The sequence below is a fragment of the Hippopotamus amphibius genome, chromosome 15 (genome assembly GCF_030028045.1).
Source record: "Hippopotamus amphibius kiboko isolate mHipAmp2 chromosome 15, mHipAmp2.hap2, whole genome shotgun sequence".
Classification (NCBI taxonomy): domain Eukaryota; kingdom Metazoa; phylum Chordata; class Mammalia; order Artiodactyla; family Hippopotamidae; genus Hippopotamus; species Hippopotamus amphibius.
In genome coordinates, this window is record NC_080200.1 from 13,380,243 (window position 1) to 13,397,552 (window position 17,310).

The 17,310-nt window shown below is 40.1% G+C and overlaps 1 protein-coding gene across 1 annotated transcript in view; it reads left to right on the forward strand.

Annotated features, from left to right (window-relative positions):
* Positions 1–15,748, forward strand: part of LOC130836241 (adhesion G protein-coupled receptor E2-like) — an 86,569-nt gene extending 70,821 nt beyond the window's left edge. The window contains exons 20-24 of the mRNA XM_057708308.1: positions 1,800–1,866; positions 2,132–2,223; positions 3,121–3,289; positions 3,375–3,485; positions 15,425–15,748. Of these exons, the coding sequence (XP_057564291.1) occupies positions 1,800–1,866; positions 2,132–2,223; positions 3,121–3,289; positions 3,375–3,485; positions 15,425–15,496 (511 nt within the window). The 3' untranslated portion in view covers positions 15,497–15,748. The remainder of the gene's footprint in view (positions 1–1,799; positions 1,867–2,131; positions 2,224–3,120; positions 3,290–3,374; positions 3,486–15,424) is intronic.
* Positions 15,749–17,310: the final 1,562 nt, after the last annotated feature.

Genomic DNA, 17,310 nt, shown 5'->3' on the forward strand with positions numbered 1-17,310 from the left:
AAATGTAGACTCCCACTGTTCCTATCTCTTCAGCACAATTGTGGTATTATAGGACCCATGAAGCATTTTATTATGCCAGAGCATAATATAGAGAAATACTAAGTAATAATCCCTAGGACATCTTCGTAGTGGAAGATGACAGTAATTAAGGAGAATGCCTTTAATCTCTGTCCTTGAAATAGCAAAGGTGAAATCAAAAGAAATGCTTAGGATATCATTTAGAAAAATCTAACCTGCTTCTTTATGCTGATTCTGTATGATGTCCCAATTTTTCATTTGTAGTAGTGGAGCTGTTGTAAATAATCAAAATAATAGATTGTATCAGAGTTAAGATTTACAATGTGCATACTTTGTGCCAGACATTTTTCTAAGCATTTTACTATGTGTTAGTGCAATTCATCCTCACACCAGTATTACTAGGTAGATACTGTCATTTGCCCCTTTTTACAGATGAGTAAACTGAGGCACAAATAGTTTCAGTAAATGCCAAAGGGTGCACAGTTAGTAGGCAGCTGAGCTGGAATCAAATTCAGGGAGTCAAGCTCCTTAGCTTGCACTCTTTTATTTTAGGCTTTGAATACTAGGTTTAGTTTTTCCATTTTTATTGAAATATATTTCACATACCATAAAATTCACCCTTTTAAAGCATACAGATTAGTGGTTTTTAGAACAGTCACAGTGTACAGCCATCACCACAATCTAATTTTAGAACTTTTTCGACTCCCCCAAAGAATCCTCATACATGGTAACTTTCACTCCTTCTTCTTGCTACCCATTCCTCTGCCCCAACCCCTGACAATCACTAGTCTACTTTCTGTGTCTATGAGTCTGCCTATTCAGAGTATTTCACATAAATGCAATCATACATGTGGCCTTTTGTGACTAGATTCTTTAACTTAGCCTGATATTTTCAAGGTTTACAGACTTCTTTCCTGCTTCAACACTGTTTATCTCAGTAACATCCACTCATTGTTCATGTCTAAGCTAAAATATCATTTCCTTGGAAATCTTCTCTAACCATCCTAATTCCCTATACCCAAAACTAAGCATGACATTCAATGATACATTCTTATAGCCTCCCACTTTTTACAATTGTCACATCGTGTGTCTCCTACTGATGTGAGATTTGTGGAGTTAAAGGACATGTTTACTTTCTTCACCACTAGAGAACCAACCACAGAGTCTATCACAGAAGAGACACTCAATATTTGTTCATGAATGAGTGGATGTATGTAATTGTTCCAGATCCCTAAGGATAAATGCATTTTTAAAGTTAATTTTTATTGCACTGCAGTTGATTTACCATGTTGTGTTACTTCCTGCTGTACAACAAAGTGAATCAGTTATACATATACATACATCCACTCTTTTTTAGATTCTTTTCCCATGTGGGTCATTATAGAGTATTGTGTAGAGTTCCCTGTGCTGTACAGTAGCTTCTTATTAGTTATTTATGTTATATATAGTAGTGTGTATATGTCAGTCCCAATCACCCAGTTTATACACTCCCTTTGCTCTTTGGTAACCATAAACTTGTTTTCTATTTCTGTGATTCTGTTTCTGTTTTGTACTGATAATGGTTCATTTGTACCATATTTTTAAAGATTCCTCAATAAGTGATATCATATGATATTTGTCTTTCTCTGACTTACTTCACAAAGTATGACAATCTCTAGGTCCATCCATGTCACTGCAAATGGCATTATTTCATTCCTTTTTATGACCAAGTAACATTCCATTGTCTATATGTACCACATCTTCTTTATCACAAATGCTTTTTAATTTTCTCCCTTGCCCAGCTGCTGGCTCCAACGAGAAAAGGGATTTAAATGGGGTTTCCTTGGACCAGTCTGTGCTATCATCTCTGTGAGTGATGACATCAAAGCATCGTTAATGCTCAGCTGAGGGTCGTTAGAAGAGCAGACTTCCAAGTGGGGGTTGGGGATGTGACAGGAACAGGAATGTTCCTGGGTTGTCATGGGTTTGGTTTGATTATCTAAGACTGTTCCTAAAGCTAAACATTCTAACATTGTTACTAAACAGAAAAACTACTTAAGTGTGGAATTAATGTTGGACAGGCTGGAGAGCAGATTGATGTTTTATTCAATAAATGTTTTGTGGTTTTCTGAAGGTCAATTTAACTTTCTTTCTGATGACCCTCTGGATTTTGAAAAGCAAACTCTCTTCCCTCAACAGTGATGTGTCCACCCTCCAGAACACCAGGTAAGATGGAGAAGAGGCTGACAACTCCACAGGTGTGCAGTCCCAAGAGCAAAGCCATGTGCCTGAGCAGTTCCTGATGTCCCTTCCTAGGTTTTTCTAGGGGAGCCCAGAGTAAAACACATGCAGCTGTCCTATGGCAGCCAGTTCAGATCCAGGTGTGTGCTCTGTCCATCTCTAATCCCATCTTGTGATATTCTTTGAACTTTTGTCAGCAGTCCTATGACCAAGTGCAGAGAACAGTTATGTTTCCATGAAGCACTTAGAAAAACCTGTGGCTGCTCCCACAACCCAGCATCCTTCCATACCCCACCCACATTTCAAGCACCTTCTCACCTCTCTTCCATTCCTCTCTTTGGAAAAAGTCCTAGTCAACATCAAATCTCCTAGGAGGCTTAGGCAGTCCTTTGCTCCAGGAACCCTTGTGCATGTTTGATGCCCTTTCTTCCATGTTTCTATCATTATCCTTTCCAAATTTTGCATCTTATTGCTTGGTTGTATTAGTGATTTGAGTAGATTGTGAGCTTTATGAAAATAGAAATCTCAGCTTTGTTGTTTTTAATGCCCAGACCCCAGCACAGAGCATGATGCATGGTACCTCCTCAGTAATGTTGGTTGAATGAAATTAGGGATCTCCATGGAGCATAAAGATAAATTTTTTGCAACATAAATTATGAAGTGTCACTACCCTCTTCATTCCAAATGCAAATGCCACCCTGGACCTGAGTGGGATTTCTATTGTGGAGAATCATTGACAGTAAAGATGAAAGCCAATCACAACTCAGTCTGACAACTCATTACCAACAAGGGAAGGATGGAGCATCCATGGGGTGAAGATGAGAATGGCTTTGATTGTGTTGCTCTAGTTGTATCAGGAGCTTCTTTTCTTCTCCTACCCAGGATGCTGACATTTAAAGCCACAGCTCAGCTCTTCATCTTGGGATGCACGTGGTGTCTGGGAATCCTGCAGGTGGGATGGGCTGCCCACATCATGGCCTATCTCTTCACCATCATCAACAGCCTGCAGGGTGTCTTCATCTTCCTGGTGTACTGCCTCCTCAGCCAGCAGGTATCACTGCCTGCATCCCACTCAGGACTCTTTCCAGCCCCACTCCTCTCTCTCATCTGACCCAGAGCATGCTTTGCCTCTACAGGTCCGGGAGCAATACAGGAAATGGTTCAAAGGGATCAAGAAAATCGGAGCCGAATCTGAGAAGTACACGCTGTCTAGCAGGGCCATGTCAGATGCCTGCAAAGACAGTGAGGTAAGATCATGCACTGCTCCCAGAGCACTTCACTAACTGATCCACTTGTGCAGCACGTGCCTGTGACACTGGAAAACTAGGTACGAGCAGTTGATGTCCTGGGATGGCTCACACTTGGTTTACTGCTTGACTCATTATCCAGGAGCAATGGTCTCTGTTTGTTTAAAATATAGATTTAACTCTTATTCCTTATGGAACTTTGACTATCTTGACTCATATATCAGCACTCTTATTGAACACCTGCTATGTGCCGTGCATGGTTAACTAAATAAGCAAGAATCAATGATCTGAAGTGATGAGGTTCATTCTACCCAGAGCCATAGTATCCTATCCTTTTCCTCTACATCTACCTCTATGTAAGAGTCACTCAGTAACACCCCTCAAAAATGCAGAACTGGGGGGGCTTAGGTGCCTATTTATGCATTAAATGGAAATGTACTAGCTGGCATTTTAGACTTTCTTAACAAGATTGCATGATATTTTTGGCACCCTCTACCCACTGCAAAAGTAGGAAGGAAAAGCAGTAATGACATAGGATAATTCATGGCAATGATTACCAAGAACCAACACTACCTGGTTTAGACTTACAAACTTCTTTTTAAAGAAAATTATATATATATATATATATATATATATAGGCTGCTTTGCATCTTTTTAAATAATTATTTCATTTTATTTATTTATTTATTATTTTTTTGGGTACACCAAGTTCAATCATCTGTTTTTATACACATATCCCTGTATTCCCTACCTCCCTCGACTCCCCCCCCACCCTCCCCGTCCCAGTCCTCCAAGGCATCATTCATCATCGAGTTGAACACCCTTTGTTATACAGCAACGTCCCACTGGCTATCTGTTTTACAGTTGGTAGTATATATACGTCTATGCTACTCTCTCATTTCGTCTCAGCTTCCCCTTCAGCCCCGCCCCCCCAACTTCGAGTTCTCCAGTCCATTCTCTGCATCTGCATCCTTATTCTTGTCTTGTCACTGAGTTCATCAGTACCATTTTTAGATTCCGTATATGTGACTTAGCATACAATATTTGTCTTCCTCTTTCTGTCTTACTTCACTCTGTATGACAGACTCTAGGTCTATCCACCTCATTACATATAGCTCCATCTCATTCCTTTTTATAGCTGAGTAATAGTCCATTGTATATATATGCCACATCTTCTTTATCCATTCATTTGTTGATGGGCATTTAGGTTGCTTCCATGTCCTGGCTATTGTAAAGAGTGCTGCAATAAACATTATGGTACAAGTTTCTTTTGGGATTATGGTTTTCTCTGGGTATATGCCCAGTAGTGGGATTACTAGATCATATGGTAGTTCTATTTGTAGTTTTTTTAAGGAACCTCCAAACTGTTTTCCATAGTGGCTGTGCCAACTTACATTCCCACCAACAGTGCAGGGGAGTTCCCTTTTCTCCATATCCCCCCCAACATTTGTTGTTTCTAGATTTTGTGATGATGGCCATTCTGATAGGTGTGAGGTAATACCTCATTGTGGCTTTGACTTGCATTTCTCTGATAATTAGTGATGTTGAACATCTTTTCATGTGTTTGTTGGCCATCTGTATGTCTTCTTTGGAGAAATGTCTATTTAGGTCTTCTGCCCATTTGTGGATTGGGTTATTTGCTTTTTTGATATTAAGCTTCATGAGCTGCTTGTATATTTTGGAGGTTAATCCTTTGTCCGTTGTTTCATAGGCAATTATATTTTCCCATTCTGAGGGTTGCCTTTCAGTCTTGTTTATGGTTTCTTTCGCTGTGCAAAAGCTTTTAAGTTTCATTAGGTCCCATTTGTTGATTCTTGATTTTATTTCCATGATTCTAGGAGGTGGGTCCAAAAGGATCTTGCTTTGATGGATGTCATAGAGTGTTCTGCCTATGTTTTCCTCTAGGAGTTTTATAGTGTCTGGCCTTACATGTAGGTGTTGAATCCATTTGGAGTTTATTTTTGTGTATGGTGTTAGGAAGTGTTCTAATTTCATTCTTTTACATGTAGCTGTCCAATTTTCCCAGCACCACTGATTGAAGAGGCTGTCTTTTTTCTATTGTGTATTCGTGCCTCCTTTGTCAAAGATAAGGTGTCCATATGTGTTTGGGCTTACCTGCGAGTTCTCTATTCTATTCCATTGATCTTCCTTTCTAATTTTCTGCCAGTACCATACTGTCTTGACCACTATGGCCTTGTAGTATAGTTTGAAGTCAGGAAGCCTGATTCCACCAACTCCATTTTTCCTTCTCAAGATTGCTTTGGCTATTCGGGGTCTTTTGTGTTTCCATAGAAATCATAAAATTTCTTGCTCTAGTTCTGTGAAAAATGCCATTGGTAATTTGATTGGGATTGCCTTGAATCTATAAATTGCTATGGGTAGTGCAGTCATTTTCAAGATGTTGATTCTTCCAATCCAGGAACATGGTATGTCCCTCCATCTGTTTGTGTTGTCTTTGATTTCTTTCATCAATGTCTTAAAGTTTTCTGCATACAGATCTTTTGCCTCCTTAGGCAGGTTTATTCCTAGGTATTTTATTCTTTTTGTTGCAATGGTGAATGGGAGCGTTTCCTTACTTTCTCTTTCTGCTCTCCCATTATTAGTGTGTACGAATGCAAGTGATTTCTGTATATTAATTTCATATCCTGCTACTTTACTAAATTCATCAATTAGTGCTAGCAGTTTTCTGGTAGAGTCTTTAGGGTTTTCTTTATATAATATCATGTCATCTGCTAAGAGTGACAATTTTACTTCTTCTTGTCCAATTTGGATTCCTTTTATTTCTTTTTCTCCTCTGATTGCTGTGGCTAAAACTTCCAAAAGTATGTTTAATAATAATGGTGAGAGTGGACACCCTTACCTTGTTCCTGTTCTTAGAGGGAATTCTTTCAGTTTTTTCCCATTTAGAATGATGTTGACTTTTGGTTTCTCATATATGGCTTTATTATGTTGAGGTAATTTGCTTCTATGCCCATTTTCTGGAGAGCTTTTATCATAAATGGATGTTGAATTTTGTCAGAAGCTTTTTTCTGCATCTATTGAGATTATCACATGTTTTTCATCCTTCAATTTGTTGATATGATGTATCACGTTGAATGATTTGCGTATGTTGAAGAATCCTTGTATCCCAGGGATAAACCCCACTTGATCATGGTGTATGATTTTTTTAATGTGCTGTTGGATTCTGTTAGCTAGTATTTTGTTGAGGATATTTGCATCTATATTCATCAGTGATATTGGTCTGTAATGTTCTTTTTTTGTGACATCTTTGCCTGGTTTTGGTATCAGGGTGATGGTGGCCTTGTAGAATGAGTTTGGGAGTGTTCCTCCTTCTGCTATAGTTTGGAAGAGTTTGAGAAGGATAGGTGTTAACTCTTCTCGAAATGTTTGTGAATCCATCTGGCCCTGGGCTTTTGTGTGTTGGGAGATTTGTAATCATTGCCTCAATTTCCATACTTGTGATTGGTCTGTTCATAGTTTCTATTTCTTCCTGGTTCGGTCTTGGAAGATTGTATTTTTCTAAGAATTTATCCATTTCTTCCAGGTTATCCAATTGATTGGCATATAGTTGCTTGTAGTAGTCTCTCATGATGTTTTGTATTTCTGAGGTGTCCGTTGTGACTTCTCCTTTTTCATTTCTAATTCTGTTGATTTGCATCTTCTCCTTTTTTTTCTTGATGAGTCTGGCTAATGGTTGATCAATTTTGTTAATCTTCTCAAAGAACCAGCTTTTAGTTTTATTAATTTTTGCTATTGCTTCCTTTCTTTCTTTTTCATTTATTTCTGCTCTGATCTTTATGATTTCTTTCCTTCTGCTCACTTTGGGGTTTCTTTGTTCTTCTTTCTCTAGTTGTTTTAGGTGTAAGGTTAGGTTGTTTATTCGCTATTTTTCTTGTTTCTTGAGGTATGACTGTATTGCTATAAACTTCCCTCTTAGAACTGCTTTTGCTGCATCCCATAGGTTTTGGGTTGTTGTGTCTTCATTGTAGTTTGTTTCTAGATATTCTTTGATTTCCTCTTTGATTTCCTTTATCATTTCTTGGTTGTTTAATAGTGAGGAGCTTAGCCTCCAAGTGTTTGTATTTTTTGCAGTTTTCTTCCTGTATTTGATATCTAGTGTCATGGCATTGTGGTCTAAGAAGCTTCTTGATATGATTTCAATATTCTTGAATTTACTGAGGTTTGATTTGTGACCCAAGATGTGATCTATCCTGGAAAATATTCCATGTGCACTTGAGAAGAAAGTGTATTGTGTCATTTTTGGATGGAATGTCCTATAAATATCCATTAAGTCGAGATGGTCTAATGTGTCATTTAAAGCTTGTGTGTCTTTATTTCTTTTCTGTTTGGATGATCTGTCCATTGATGTAAGTGGGGTGTTCAAGTCTCCTACTAGTATTGTGTCCCATTTTATGGCTGTTAGCATTTGCGTTATGTATTGAGGTGCTCTTATGTTAGGTGCATAGGTATTTGCCATTGTGATTTGTTCTTCCTGGATGGATCCCTTGATCATTATGTAGTGACCTTCCTTGTCTCTTGTAAGAGTCTTTACTTTAAAGTCTAATTTGCCTGATATGAATATTGCTACTCCAGCTTTCTTTTGACTTCCATTTGCATGGAATATCTTTTTCCATCTCTTTACTTTCAGTCTATATGTATCCCTTGGCCTGAAGTGGGTTTCTTGTAGGTAGCATATAGAAGGGTCTTGTTTTTGTATCCATCCAGCCAGTCTGTGTCTTTTGGTTGGTTTAATCCATTTACATTTAAGGTGATTATTGACATGTGTGTTCCAATTACCATTTTCTGAATTGTTTTGGGTTTGTATTTGTAGGTGTTTTCCTTCTCTTGTGTTTCTTACTTAGGGAAGTTCCTTTAGCAATTATTGTAATTCTGGTTTGGTGGTGCTGAATTCTCTTAACTTTTGCTTGTCTGGAAAGCTTTTGATTTCTCCATTGACTCTGAATGTGATTCTTGCTGGTAGAGTATTCTTGGCTGTAGGTTTTTCTCATTCAGGACTTTCAGTATATCCTGCCATTCCCTTCTGGCCTGCAGATTTTCTGTAGAAAGGTCAGCTGTTATCCTTATGGGTTTTCCCTTATATGTTATTTGTTGCTTTTCTCTTGCTGCTTTTATTATTTTTTCTTTGTCTTTAATTGTCATTAGTTTGATTAATATATGCCTTGGTGTATTTCTCCTTGGGTTTATTCTGTATGGGGCTCTCTGCGCTTCTTGGACTCTGGTTAATTATTTCCTTTCCCATTTGGGGAAGTTTTCCAGTATAACCTCTTCAAATATTTTCTCAGACCCTTTCATTTTTTCTTCTTCTTCTGGGATGCCTATGATTTGAATGTTGATATGCTTAATGTTATCACTGAGGTCTCTGAGACTGTCTTCCATTCTTTTTATTCTTTTTTCTTTTTCCAGCTCTGTGGCAGTTATTTCCCCCTTTCTATCTTCCATCTCACTTATTCGTCCTTCTGCCTCAGTAATTCTGCTGGTTATACCATCTAGAGTGTATTTAATTTCAGTTATTTTGTTATCCATTGCTGTTTGTTTGTTCTTTAGTTCTTCGGAGTTCTTCTGAACTGTTTCTTGTACTTCCTCTATTTTGTTATTGAGATTTTGTATCATTTTTATTATCATTACTCTGAATTCTTTTTCAGGCATTTTTCCTAGTTCCTCTTCATTTATTTGGTCTTGTGCGTTTTTTCCTGCTCCTTTGCTTGCATGGTGTTTCTTTGTTTCCTCATGATAGTCCCATCTTCTGGTGCTGCTTTTCCCAGCAATAGCAGAGTTTATAGAAGACTGTGCAAGCCCCAGACTAATTTCCCAGTGTTGGGTTAAACAAAGACTAAGTCTAGGAAACACATATATGTGTAAGACACACAATTACCGAATCCATTAGGACATAAGGCTCTGGAAAAACCTGACAGAAGAACCCCAGTATGCTATCAGATAGTCAAAGAGAAACCCAACAGAAATTGAAAACCAAAACAGAACAAAACAGAAACCAAAGTAAAAACAAACAAACAAACAAATAACCCCTTATTCTTAGAAACACAAATCCAGGGAGATGTTGAAAGCTAGGATCAAATATAACAAAGAGCTAGAGTACCACCAGACAGAATGGAGATTCTCAGAATGAAATTAGACAATTGTTAAGAACTGAGATAAAGACAAAAGCCTAATATTAAAAACCAAGGTGGTGTGTCATCTGGAGAATAGAGCAAGTAGTCTGAGCAGGTCGATAGTGTTGCTTATAAGTATTTTAAGATAAAATAAACTAAAAATGGATGGAAGACAGGAGAAAAGAAGAGCATAGTGTGGCTGGAAATATGCAAATAAAAAGAAGGGACTAGAAATGTATAAAAGATAGAGATGAAAGGAAGGTATGAGAGATATATAGTCCATACTACGAAAAACTTAGCTAGAAATAGAAGTATATAGAAAGGCTAGAAATAAAAATAGAATAAAAAATATTTTTTAAAACTTGTAGATCCCTTAGCACTGAGATCATAATTAATAAAGAAAAAAGAAAAACAAACATAAAAATCCATAACTGATCCCAGAATGGACCAATTCAGTAGAATTGATGCTAATATTTCTGTTTCCTTAGAGTCTCAGCTGTAAGTGTCCTTCTAATCGCCTTGGGTTTTTTGTATTATGCTGTGACCAGCAGAGCTTCCTTTATTGTTCATCTGTAAGCATTGATGTGTGGGAGGGAGAGGGTACAATAGTGGCTCCTTCCCCTGAGAGTGAGTGAGCAGTGGTGCACTGTCGTTTCATTCGGGCTCGGAGGTGCCTGTTGCAGAGGGACACCGGTGGCTGAGGTGTAAACAGAAAGTCTCAGAGTTGGGCCTTTCTCCATTTTTTTTTCTCAGCAGTCTTCCTGCTGCCGGAGTTCCAAGCCTGCTCTCTGCTGCCTCCTGGGGCTTTATGCTAGCCCTGCCCAAGGGCCTGAGGGTACTTGTGATCCCTGAGAGCCTTAGGTGGCCCACAGGGGTCCCTCCACTGCTTGTTGCAGGCTCTGAAAGAGAGAGAGAGGCTATGACCATGGCTCCTCCCCCCTGCCTGTGAGCCTGCAGCATCCAGCTGCCATCATGGCCAGGCAGCTCTCAGGGGCAGGCACTCCTAGCTGTGGACCTCTTCCCTCCTGTCCTCTCGGTCCATCACCTTATTGGCAACAATTTTTCTCACCCTGAACCAGCTCTCTGGTTTCCACGCTCCCACTCCCGGACCCTCTGTTCAGCTGTGAATCAATGTCTCAGTCCGGGAAAGCTGAGCTGTAGTGTGGACCATCCGTGTGTTTCTCACTCCTTCCTGTCTGCCACAGCTCAGCCACTTCATCCTCCTTGAGCCATTGTAGATGCCTCCCTACCAGTTATGTCAGGATCCTTGCTGTCTTTTCTGGTGTCTGAGGTCATCTGCTGGTGTTCAGTTTGTTCTTTGTGGGATTTATTGAGTCTTTTGGTGCCTTTGCAATGCATCTGTGGGGAGGGATGCATTCCACGTCCCTCTACTTTGCCACCATCTTTTCTCCTCCTAGACTTACAAACTTCTTTTACCGATGTTTTCTTACCTCTTTCATCTTCTCTTAAATCCTGCCTGCTCTGTGCCTAGAAGTCCTGCATTTCTCTCATTAAATTGTCCACCCAACCTCCATAATCACTGGTTCCAGCACTGAATCTTCTACCTCTTCTCCCCTTCTCAGGAAATGTTCCCAGCACTTATTTCACAGAGAAAATCAAGATCATCATGATGACACACTGTGAACTCCATGCCATCCCAAACATCAGCCTGCATCCTCTTGTATCATTGAGACAATGTTCCTTCTCCTCTCTGAAGATGATGCTTCCACCTGCACTTTGAGTCCCATCATACATGCTTATCAATTATCCTTAAATTATTGTTCACACATATTCTCTCTCTCTCTTCCCCTTTCCATTTCTCTCTCCTTCCTTCCCCCCTCTCTCCCTTACCTTCTCAACAGCAGTCTTTCCATAGTCATGGAAACATGTTTGGTTGTCTTCTATCTTACAAACATGTACTTCTTGGCCATCTTCTGGCTACCGGCCAAGAGTTGATTTTTTTCTCTGTCTCAATTTTGTTGCTTTAAACGCACTCCTTCAACCCATGCAAATATTGTTTCTTCCCCCACCCCCAGTTTCACCAAAGCAAATATCTCTTAGACCTACAATGATTTCCATCTCTTCAAAAGTCCTTTTAGAAACTTGTGATTATTCATCACTCCTTTCCCATGAAACACTCTACCCCTATCCCCTCTAGATTCTACTTATACATCCCCCCATGTCTTTCTTCTGTTCCCTCTTGCTTTTCTCTTTTTGTCTCCTTTATAGTTGTAGCCAATGGATTGGTTCCAGAACAACTTCAATTCCCATTAAATTCTTTCCTCCTAGACAATAACATTCATTCCTTAGATTCAGCCACCATCTAGATGCAAATGATGGTCATGTGTGTTTCTTTAATTAATTAACTTATTTATTGGCTGTGTTGGGTCTTCATTGCATGTGCAGTCTTTCTCTAGTTGGGCTGAGTGGGGGCTACACTACATTGTGGCACACAGGCTTCTCCTTGCAGTGTCTTCTCTTGTGGAGCACGGACTCTAGGCATGTCGGCTTCAGTAGTTGTGGCACGCAGGCTCAGTAGGCTGAAGGCTAGTATTTGTGGCACACAGACTTAGTTGCTCCATGTCACGTGGGATCTTCGTGGACCAGGGATCAAACCTGTTACCTCTGCACTGGCAGGCATATTCTTAACTAAAGGGTCACCAGGGAAGTCCCACATATGTTTCTTTATCTGTGACTTCTCCTCTGAGATCCAGAGGAGTATTGACATCTTTGGTATCTCCAAGACATCTTCAACTCAGCCTTCCAATATAATCTTTACCCTAATCCAATCCTTTCGCATGGTGTCCTTCTCCAGCTACATGGCACCACATCCATCCTGTGGCACAAGTTTGGAATCCGAAAGTTACTCTCAGCAATTATCTTATTTCCTGTTACAACCTATGCATTTTCAATCCTATTGTTCTTATCTTCTCAGTATATTCCCAATCTGTCCAGCTGGCTTAACCTCCATCCCCTCCTCCTTGGTCATCCTGCCACCTTCATTTGCCTGAACAACTGCAGTATCCTCCTAACTGACTACTCTTTCTACCTTTGTCACCTCCCTATGCACCCTTTAGAAATCAGAAGGATCTTCTCCAAACACAAATAAAATCATGTCACTTCTTTGTTAAACCCGTTACATGTAGGATCAAAACCAGGAGCCATACATCAGTGAGAATATGTTTGTGTCATCTCCTGATTACCTCTCCATCTCTCTACCATATACTCACCAGTATTCCAGCCACATCAGTTTTCTTTGAATTTTGTAAATTCACGGTGCCTCTCTGGGACAAAGGCTTTGTACATATTCCCTCTCCTTGAAACACTCTTTTGTCTTCCTTGAGTCAAAACTATACAAGCCGTCAGATCCCAGCTTCTATGTTGATTCCTCTGAGAAGCCTTCTCTGCCTGCTCAGGTTAGGTCAGGTTCTCATAATTTTCACTCTGGTAGTCCCTGTACCTTTCCTGCAGAGCATTTGTCAGAGTCACTGTGCTCTTGGTTTCCACTCTTTGATTAACATCTGTCCCTCCATGTGCCTGAGTCAGCTCAGCCTCAGCAAAGCCATAACTGTGTTCCTGGGAGTCGCTGAACAGGATCTGAGCTTCCCTCACTCCAGAATCCCAGAAAACGGATACTTCCAAAACTATACTTCAATTGTGTGTTTCCTATTGCTGTTGTAACAAGGTGCCACAGACCTGCTGCTAAAAACAAACACAAATTTATCATACAGATCCAGAAGTTGGAAGTCCAAAGTAGGTCTTATGGGACTAAAATCAAGGTTCCCAACCTTTCTGGCACCAGGGACCAGTTTCATGGAAGACAATTTTTCCAAGGCCCAGGGCGGGGGGGATGGTTTCAGAATGATTCAAGCACATTACGTGTACTGTGCACTTTATTTCTATTATTATTACATTGTAATATACAATGAAATAATTATACAACTCACCATAATGCAAACTCAGTGGGAGCCCTGAGCTTGTTTTCACTTGCTACTCCCTGATAGGATTTTGATATGAGTCTGCTAGCAATTGACTGCTTATAGTCTCTGTGCAGTCAGACCTCTCTTCTGATGATCATCTGTATTTGCAGTGACCCTCCAGCACTAGCATCACTGCCTCAGCTCCACCTCAGATCCTCAGGCATTAGATCCTCATATGAGTGCCCAGCCTAGATTCCTCACATGTGCAGTTCACAGCAGGGTTCACGCTCCTATGAGAATCTAGTGCCACCGCTGATCTGACAGGTGGCAGAACTCAGGTGGTGATGTGAGCGATGGGGAGCAGCTGTAAATACAGATGAAGCTGTGGTTGCTCACCCACCTCTCACCTCCTGCTGTGTGGCCTGGTTCCTAACAGGCCATGGACCATTAGCAGTCCAGGGACCAGGGTTGGAGGACCCCTGCCCTAGGGGACTATCTGATTCTTCACCTTGTTTAGCTTCTAGAGGCTGCCTGCATTCTTTGGTTAGTGGCCCCGTGATCCAGTCAATCTTTAAAGCCTTGAAATCAATCTCTCTCTCTCTCTCCCCTTTGCTCTGTCACTGTATCTCTTTCCTTGTCTCTGGCCCTCTTCCCTCTCTCCCTTATAAAGACCCAGGTCAGTACATTGACTCATCTGGATAATCCCGCATAATTCTTCAACCTCAACATCATTAAAATCCATTTTTTTCCCATGTAAGCTAACATATTCACAGGTTCCAGAGTTAGGAAGTGGGCATCTTTGGGGGATCATTACTCTTCCTGCCACACCTATTGCACTTAGGTTTGATTTATTGTAGAACCACCCAAATCGGCTTCATATTATATGTATTTGAATAGAGGGTGAGTCAAAAATTACCCCCACTCTGGTTATATTAAAACTTGTATAAATTCTGCAGCCAGAGTGAGGATAATTTTTGACTCACTCTCATATTTGCCACTGTCCCATAAGCCCTGCAGAGATGATACACACAGTGAAGAAAAGAAATGTACTTTCTGTATAGAGAAATACAGTCATGGCATCAACAGCCATTGAAGGATTCTGAAGTGTAAGTAATCTGGTCAGCTTTTCTACTCTTTTCGGGCAAAAGGCCAAAGAAATCCATTGTTTAATGTAATTACATCTTTTACTGTCTCCTAAAACTTGGTGTCTCCAGTGTTTCAAAGATGTAGGAATGTCTCCCGCTCATTCTGGCATCTCTTCTATGGCCTCCTGAAGTCTTGTTCAAGAGAAACAACACATTTTCTCTTGTGTTTAGTTCTATATAATTTCCTGAAGCACAATATTTATGAACTTCCTGAGTAGAGATAAGTATGTGAAGTTGCCCATCCCGAACACCAGAAATGACCCTGAACTTCCTAAAGACCTTTGGAATAAGTAACTCATATTGGACATGGTAAGAATAGTACAAGAAAATAATTCTTACTTTCCATCTCAGGTGATTAGCAATACATAACATTTCCAGTCTTTGACTAAATTTCCACCTGCTCTCTTTTATGATTCTGTGCATAAAACAACATTTCAGAAACCCTGAAGCAGAGGAATCAGGCCATACATTTTGAAACAGATAGATAATTTTTTTGGTGGTACATTTAATTACTCTCATAATGTGTAACTTGGGGGCTAGGAAATGTTGGGGGATGGGGCTTCTGAGAAAGGCCAGGCTCTACCAAAATGCATGCAATGTAATAGGCCTTTTGATCTTACCCTGAAAAATCCTTGTGGCAAGGAGATTTTGTAATTAAATGCTTCTTAAAGTTCTTATTTTTTTTCAAAGGAAACATATATCTTTCTATAGTCTTATGTATTATTTCTAAAATATTATCTTTCTAGGTTAATGAAAAATACCTGGGCTTACCTGGTAGTGCAATACTTGAAAATCTGCCAGCCAATGCAGGGGACTGAGGTTCAAGCTCTGGTCTGGGAAGATCCTACATGCTGCAGAGCAACAAAGCCTGTGTGCTACAAAAGTGAGCCAGTGCTCTAGAGCCTGTGAACCCCAACTATTGAGCCCATGTGCCACAACTACTGAAGCCCACGTGCCTAGATCCCATGCTCTGCAACAAGAGAAGCCACCGCAATGAGAAGCCACGTACCACAACAAAGAGTATCCCCTGCTCACCACAACTAGAGAAGCTTGTGCGCAGCAACAAAGACCCAACACAGCTAAGAAATATAAATAAATAAATAAATAAATAAATAAATAAATAAATACCTTTGAGCAATTCCCTGGTGGTCCAGTTTTTTGAGACTCGGCGCTTTCACTGCTGTGGGCCTGGGTTTGATCCTTGGTCAGGGAATTAATATCCCTCAAGCCTCGTGGTGTAGCCAACAAAAATTATTTTGATATGTATCTTCTTATCCCATGGAAAATCTGAGTTGTTAATCTTTGAGTCATTAAGAGAGGACAAAAAAGACTTTGAAACACACCCATGTGTGTTTCAAGAATTTCATCATGTCAGCAAATGAAAGAAGTCATGGTGGACATGTTTGATACTGAATTCCCGCAAGATGTGGAATTTTTCTGTGCTCTACAGTGGGTTCAGAAAACTTTAAACACTGGGGATAAACCATAATGGAAAAGAATATAAAAAAGAATGTATATATGTGTATAACTGAGTCACTTTACCATGCAGCAGAAATTAACACAAAATTCTAAATCAACTAAACTTCAATTAAAAAATAAAGAGAAAAACTTTCAATATATCATGGGCCAGCTGTGGCGCAATTCCTCACCTATGAGGGATAAAGCTCTTTTCTGAAGCCTCTCCTTCCTATGAAGACTCTTCCAGATGCTGAATGTCTATGAGCAAGAAAACCAAGCTTGGTGGATTTTCATACAAACATCATCCAAAAGAATAAGGATGTTCACACCGTAGTCTGGATTTCTTAATTTCTTTGTTCTGTTTTGAATGGGTTTCATTATTCACTGATTCAAAAATATTGGTTACATACCATGTCCAATGCAGAGATGAAGAGAGACATGGAGCTTCAGGGGGAAATAAAGGGATTTTTTTTTACAGCTAGAGTTCATTCAGAGCCTGAGAGAGTCCTATAAATCAAGTCTCTACAGCTGGGCTATTAAAGTAGAAACCATTTGACAGACACCATCTTCTTTCTTTCTCACACCAAGATGCAGACAGTGTGAAAACTCAGATCATGATATGTATAGCTTGGACTTTGTGGTCCAGTATATTAGTGAAGGTTTGCCAGAGAAATATTGAATAGAACCAATAAGATATGCATGCAGGCATGCACGGGCACACACACAAACACACACAACACACATATTCATAAAGATTTACTATGAGGTATTGACACCGATGATTATAGAGGGTGAGGCAGATAATGCAATCTGCCATCTGCAAGCTGGAGAGCCAGGAAAGCCAGTGGTATAGTTTGAATGCTTGAGAGCCAGACTGCTGCTGATGTAGAGTCCAGCCTGGGTTTGAAGACCTGAGAACCAGGAGTGTGGAGGGCAGAAGATTGATATCTTGGCTCAAATAGTCAGGCTGAGCTAATTCAACTATCTTCCATCTTTTCGTTCTGTTCAGGCTCCCAGTGGCTTGAATGCTGCTCATCCGCATTGGAGAGGGCCATCAGCTTTACTAAGTCCACCAATTCAAGTGCTAATTTCTTCTGCAAGCAGCCTCACAGATACATCCAGAAATCATGTTTGACCAGCTGTCTGGGCATCCTATGGCCCAGGCAAGTTGACA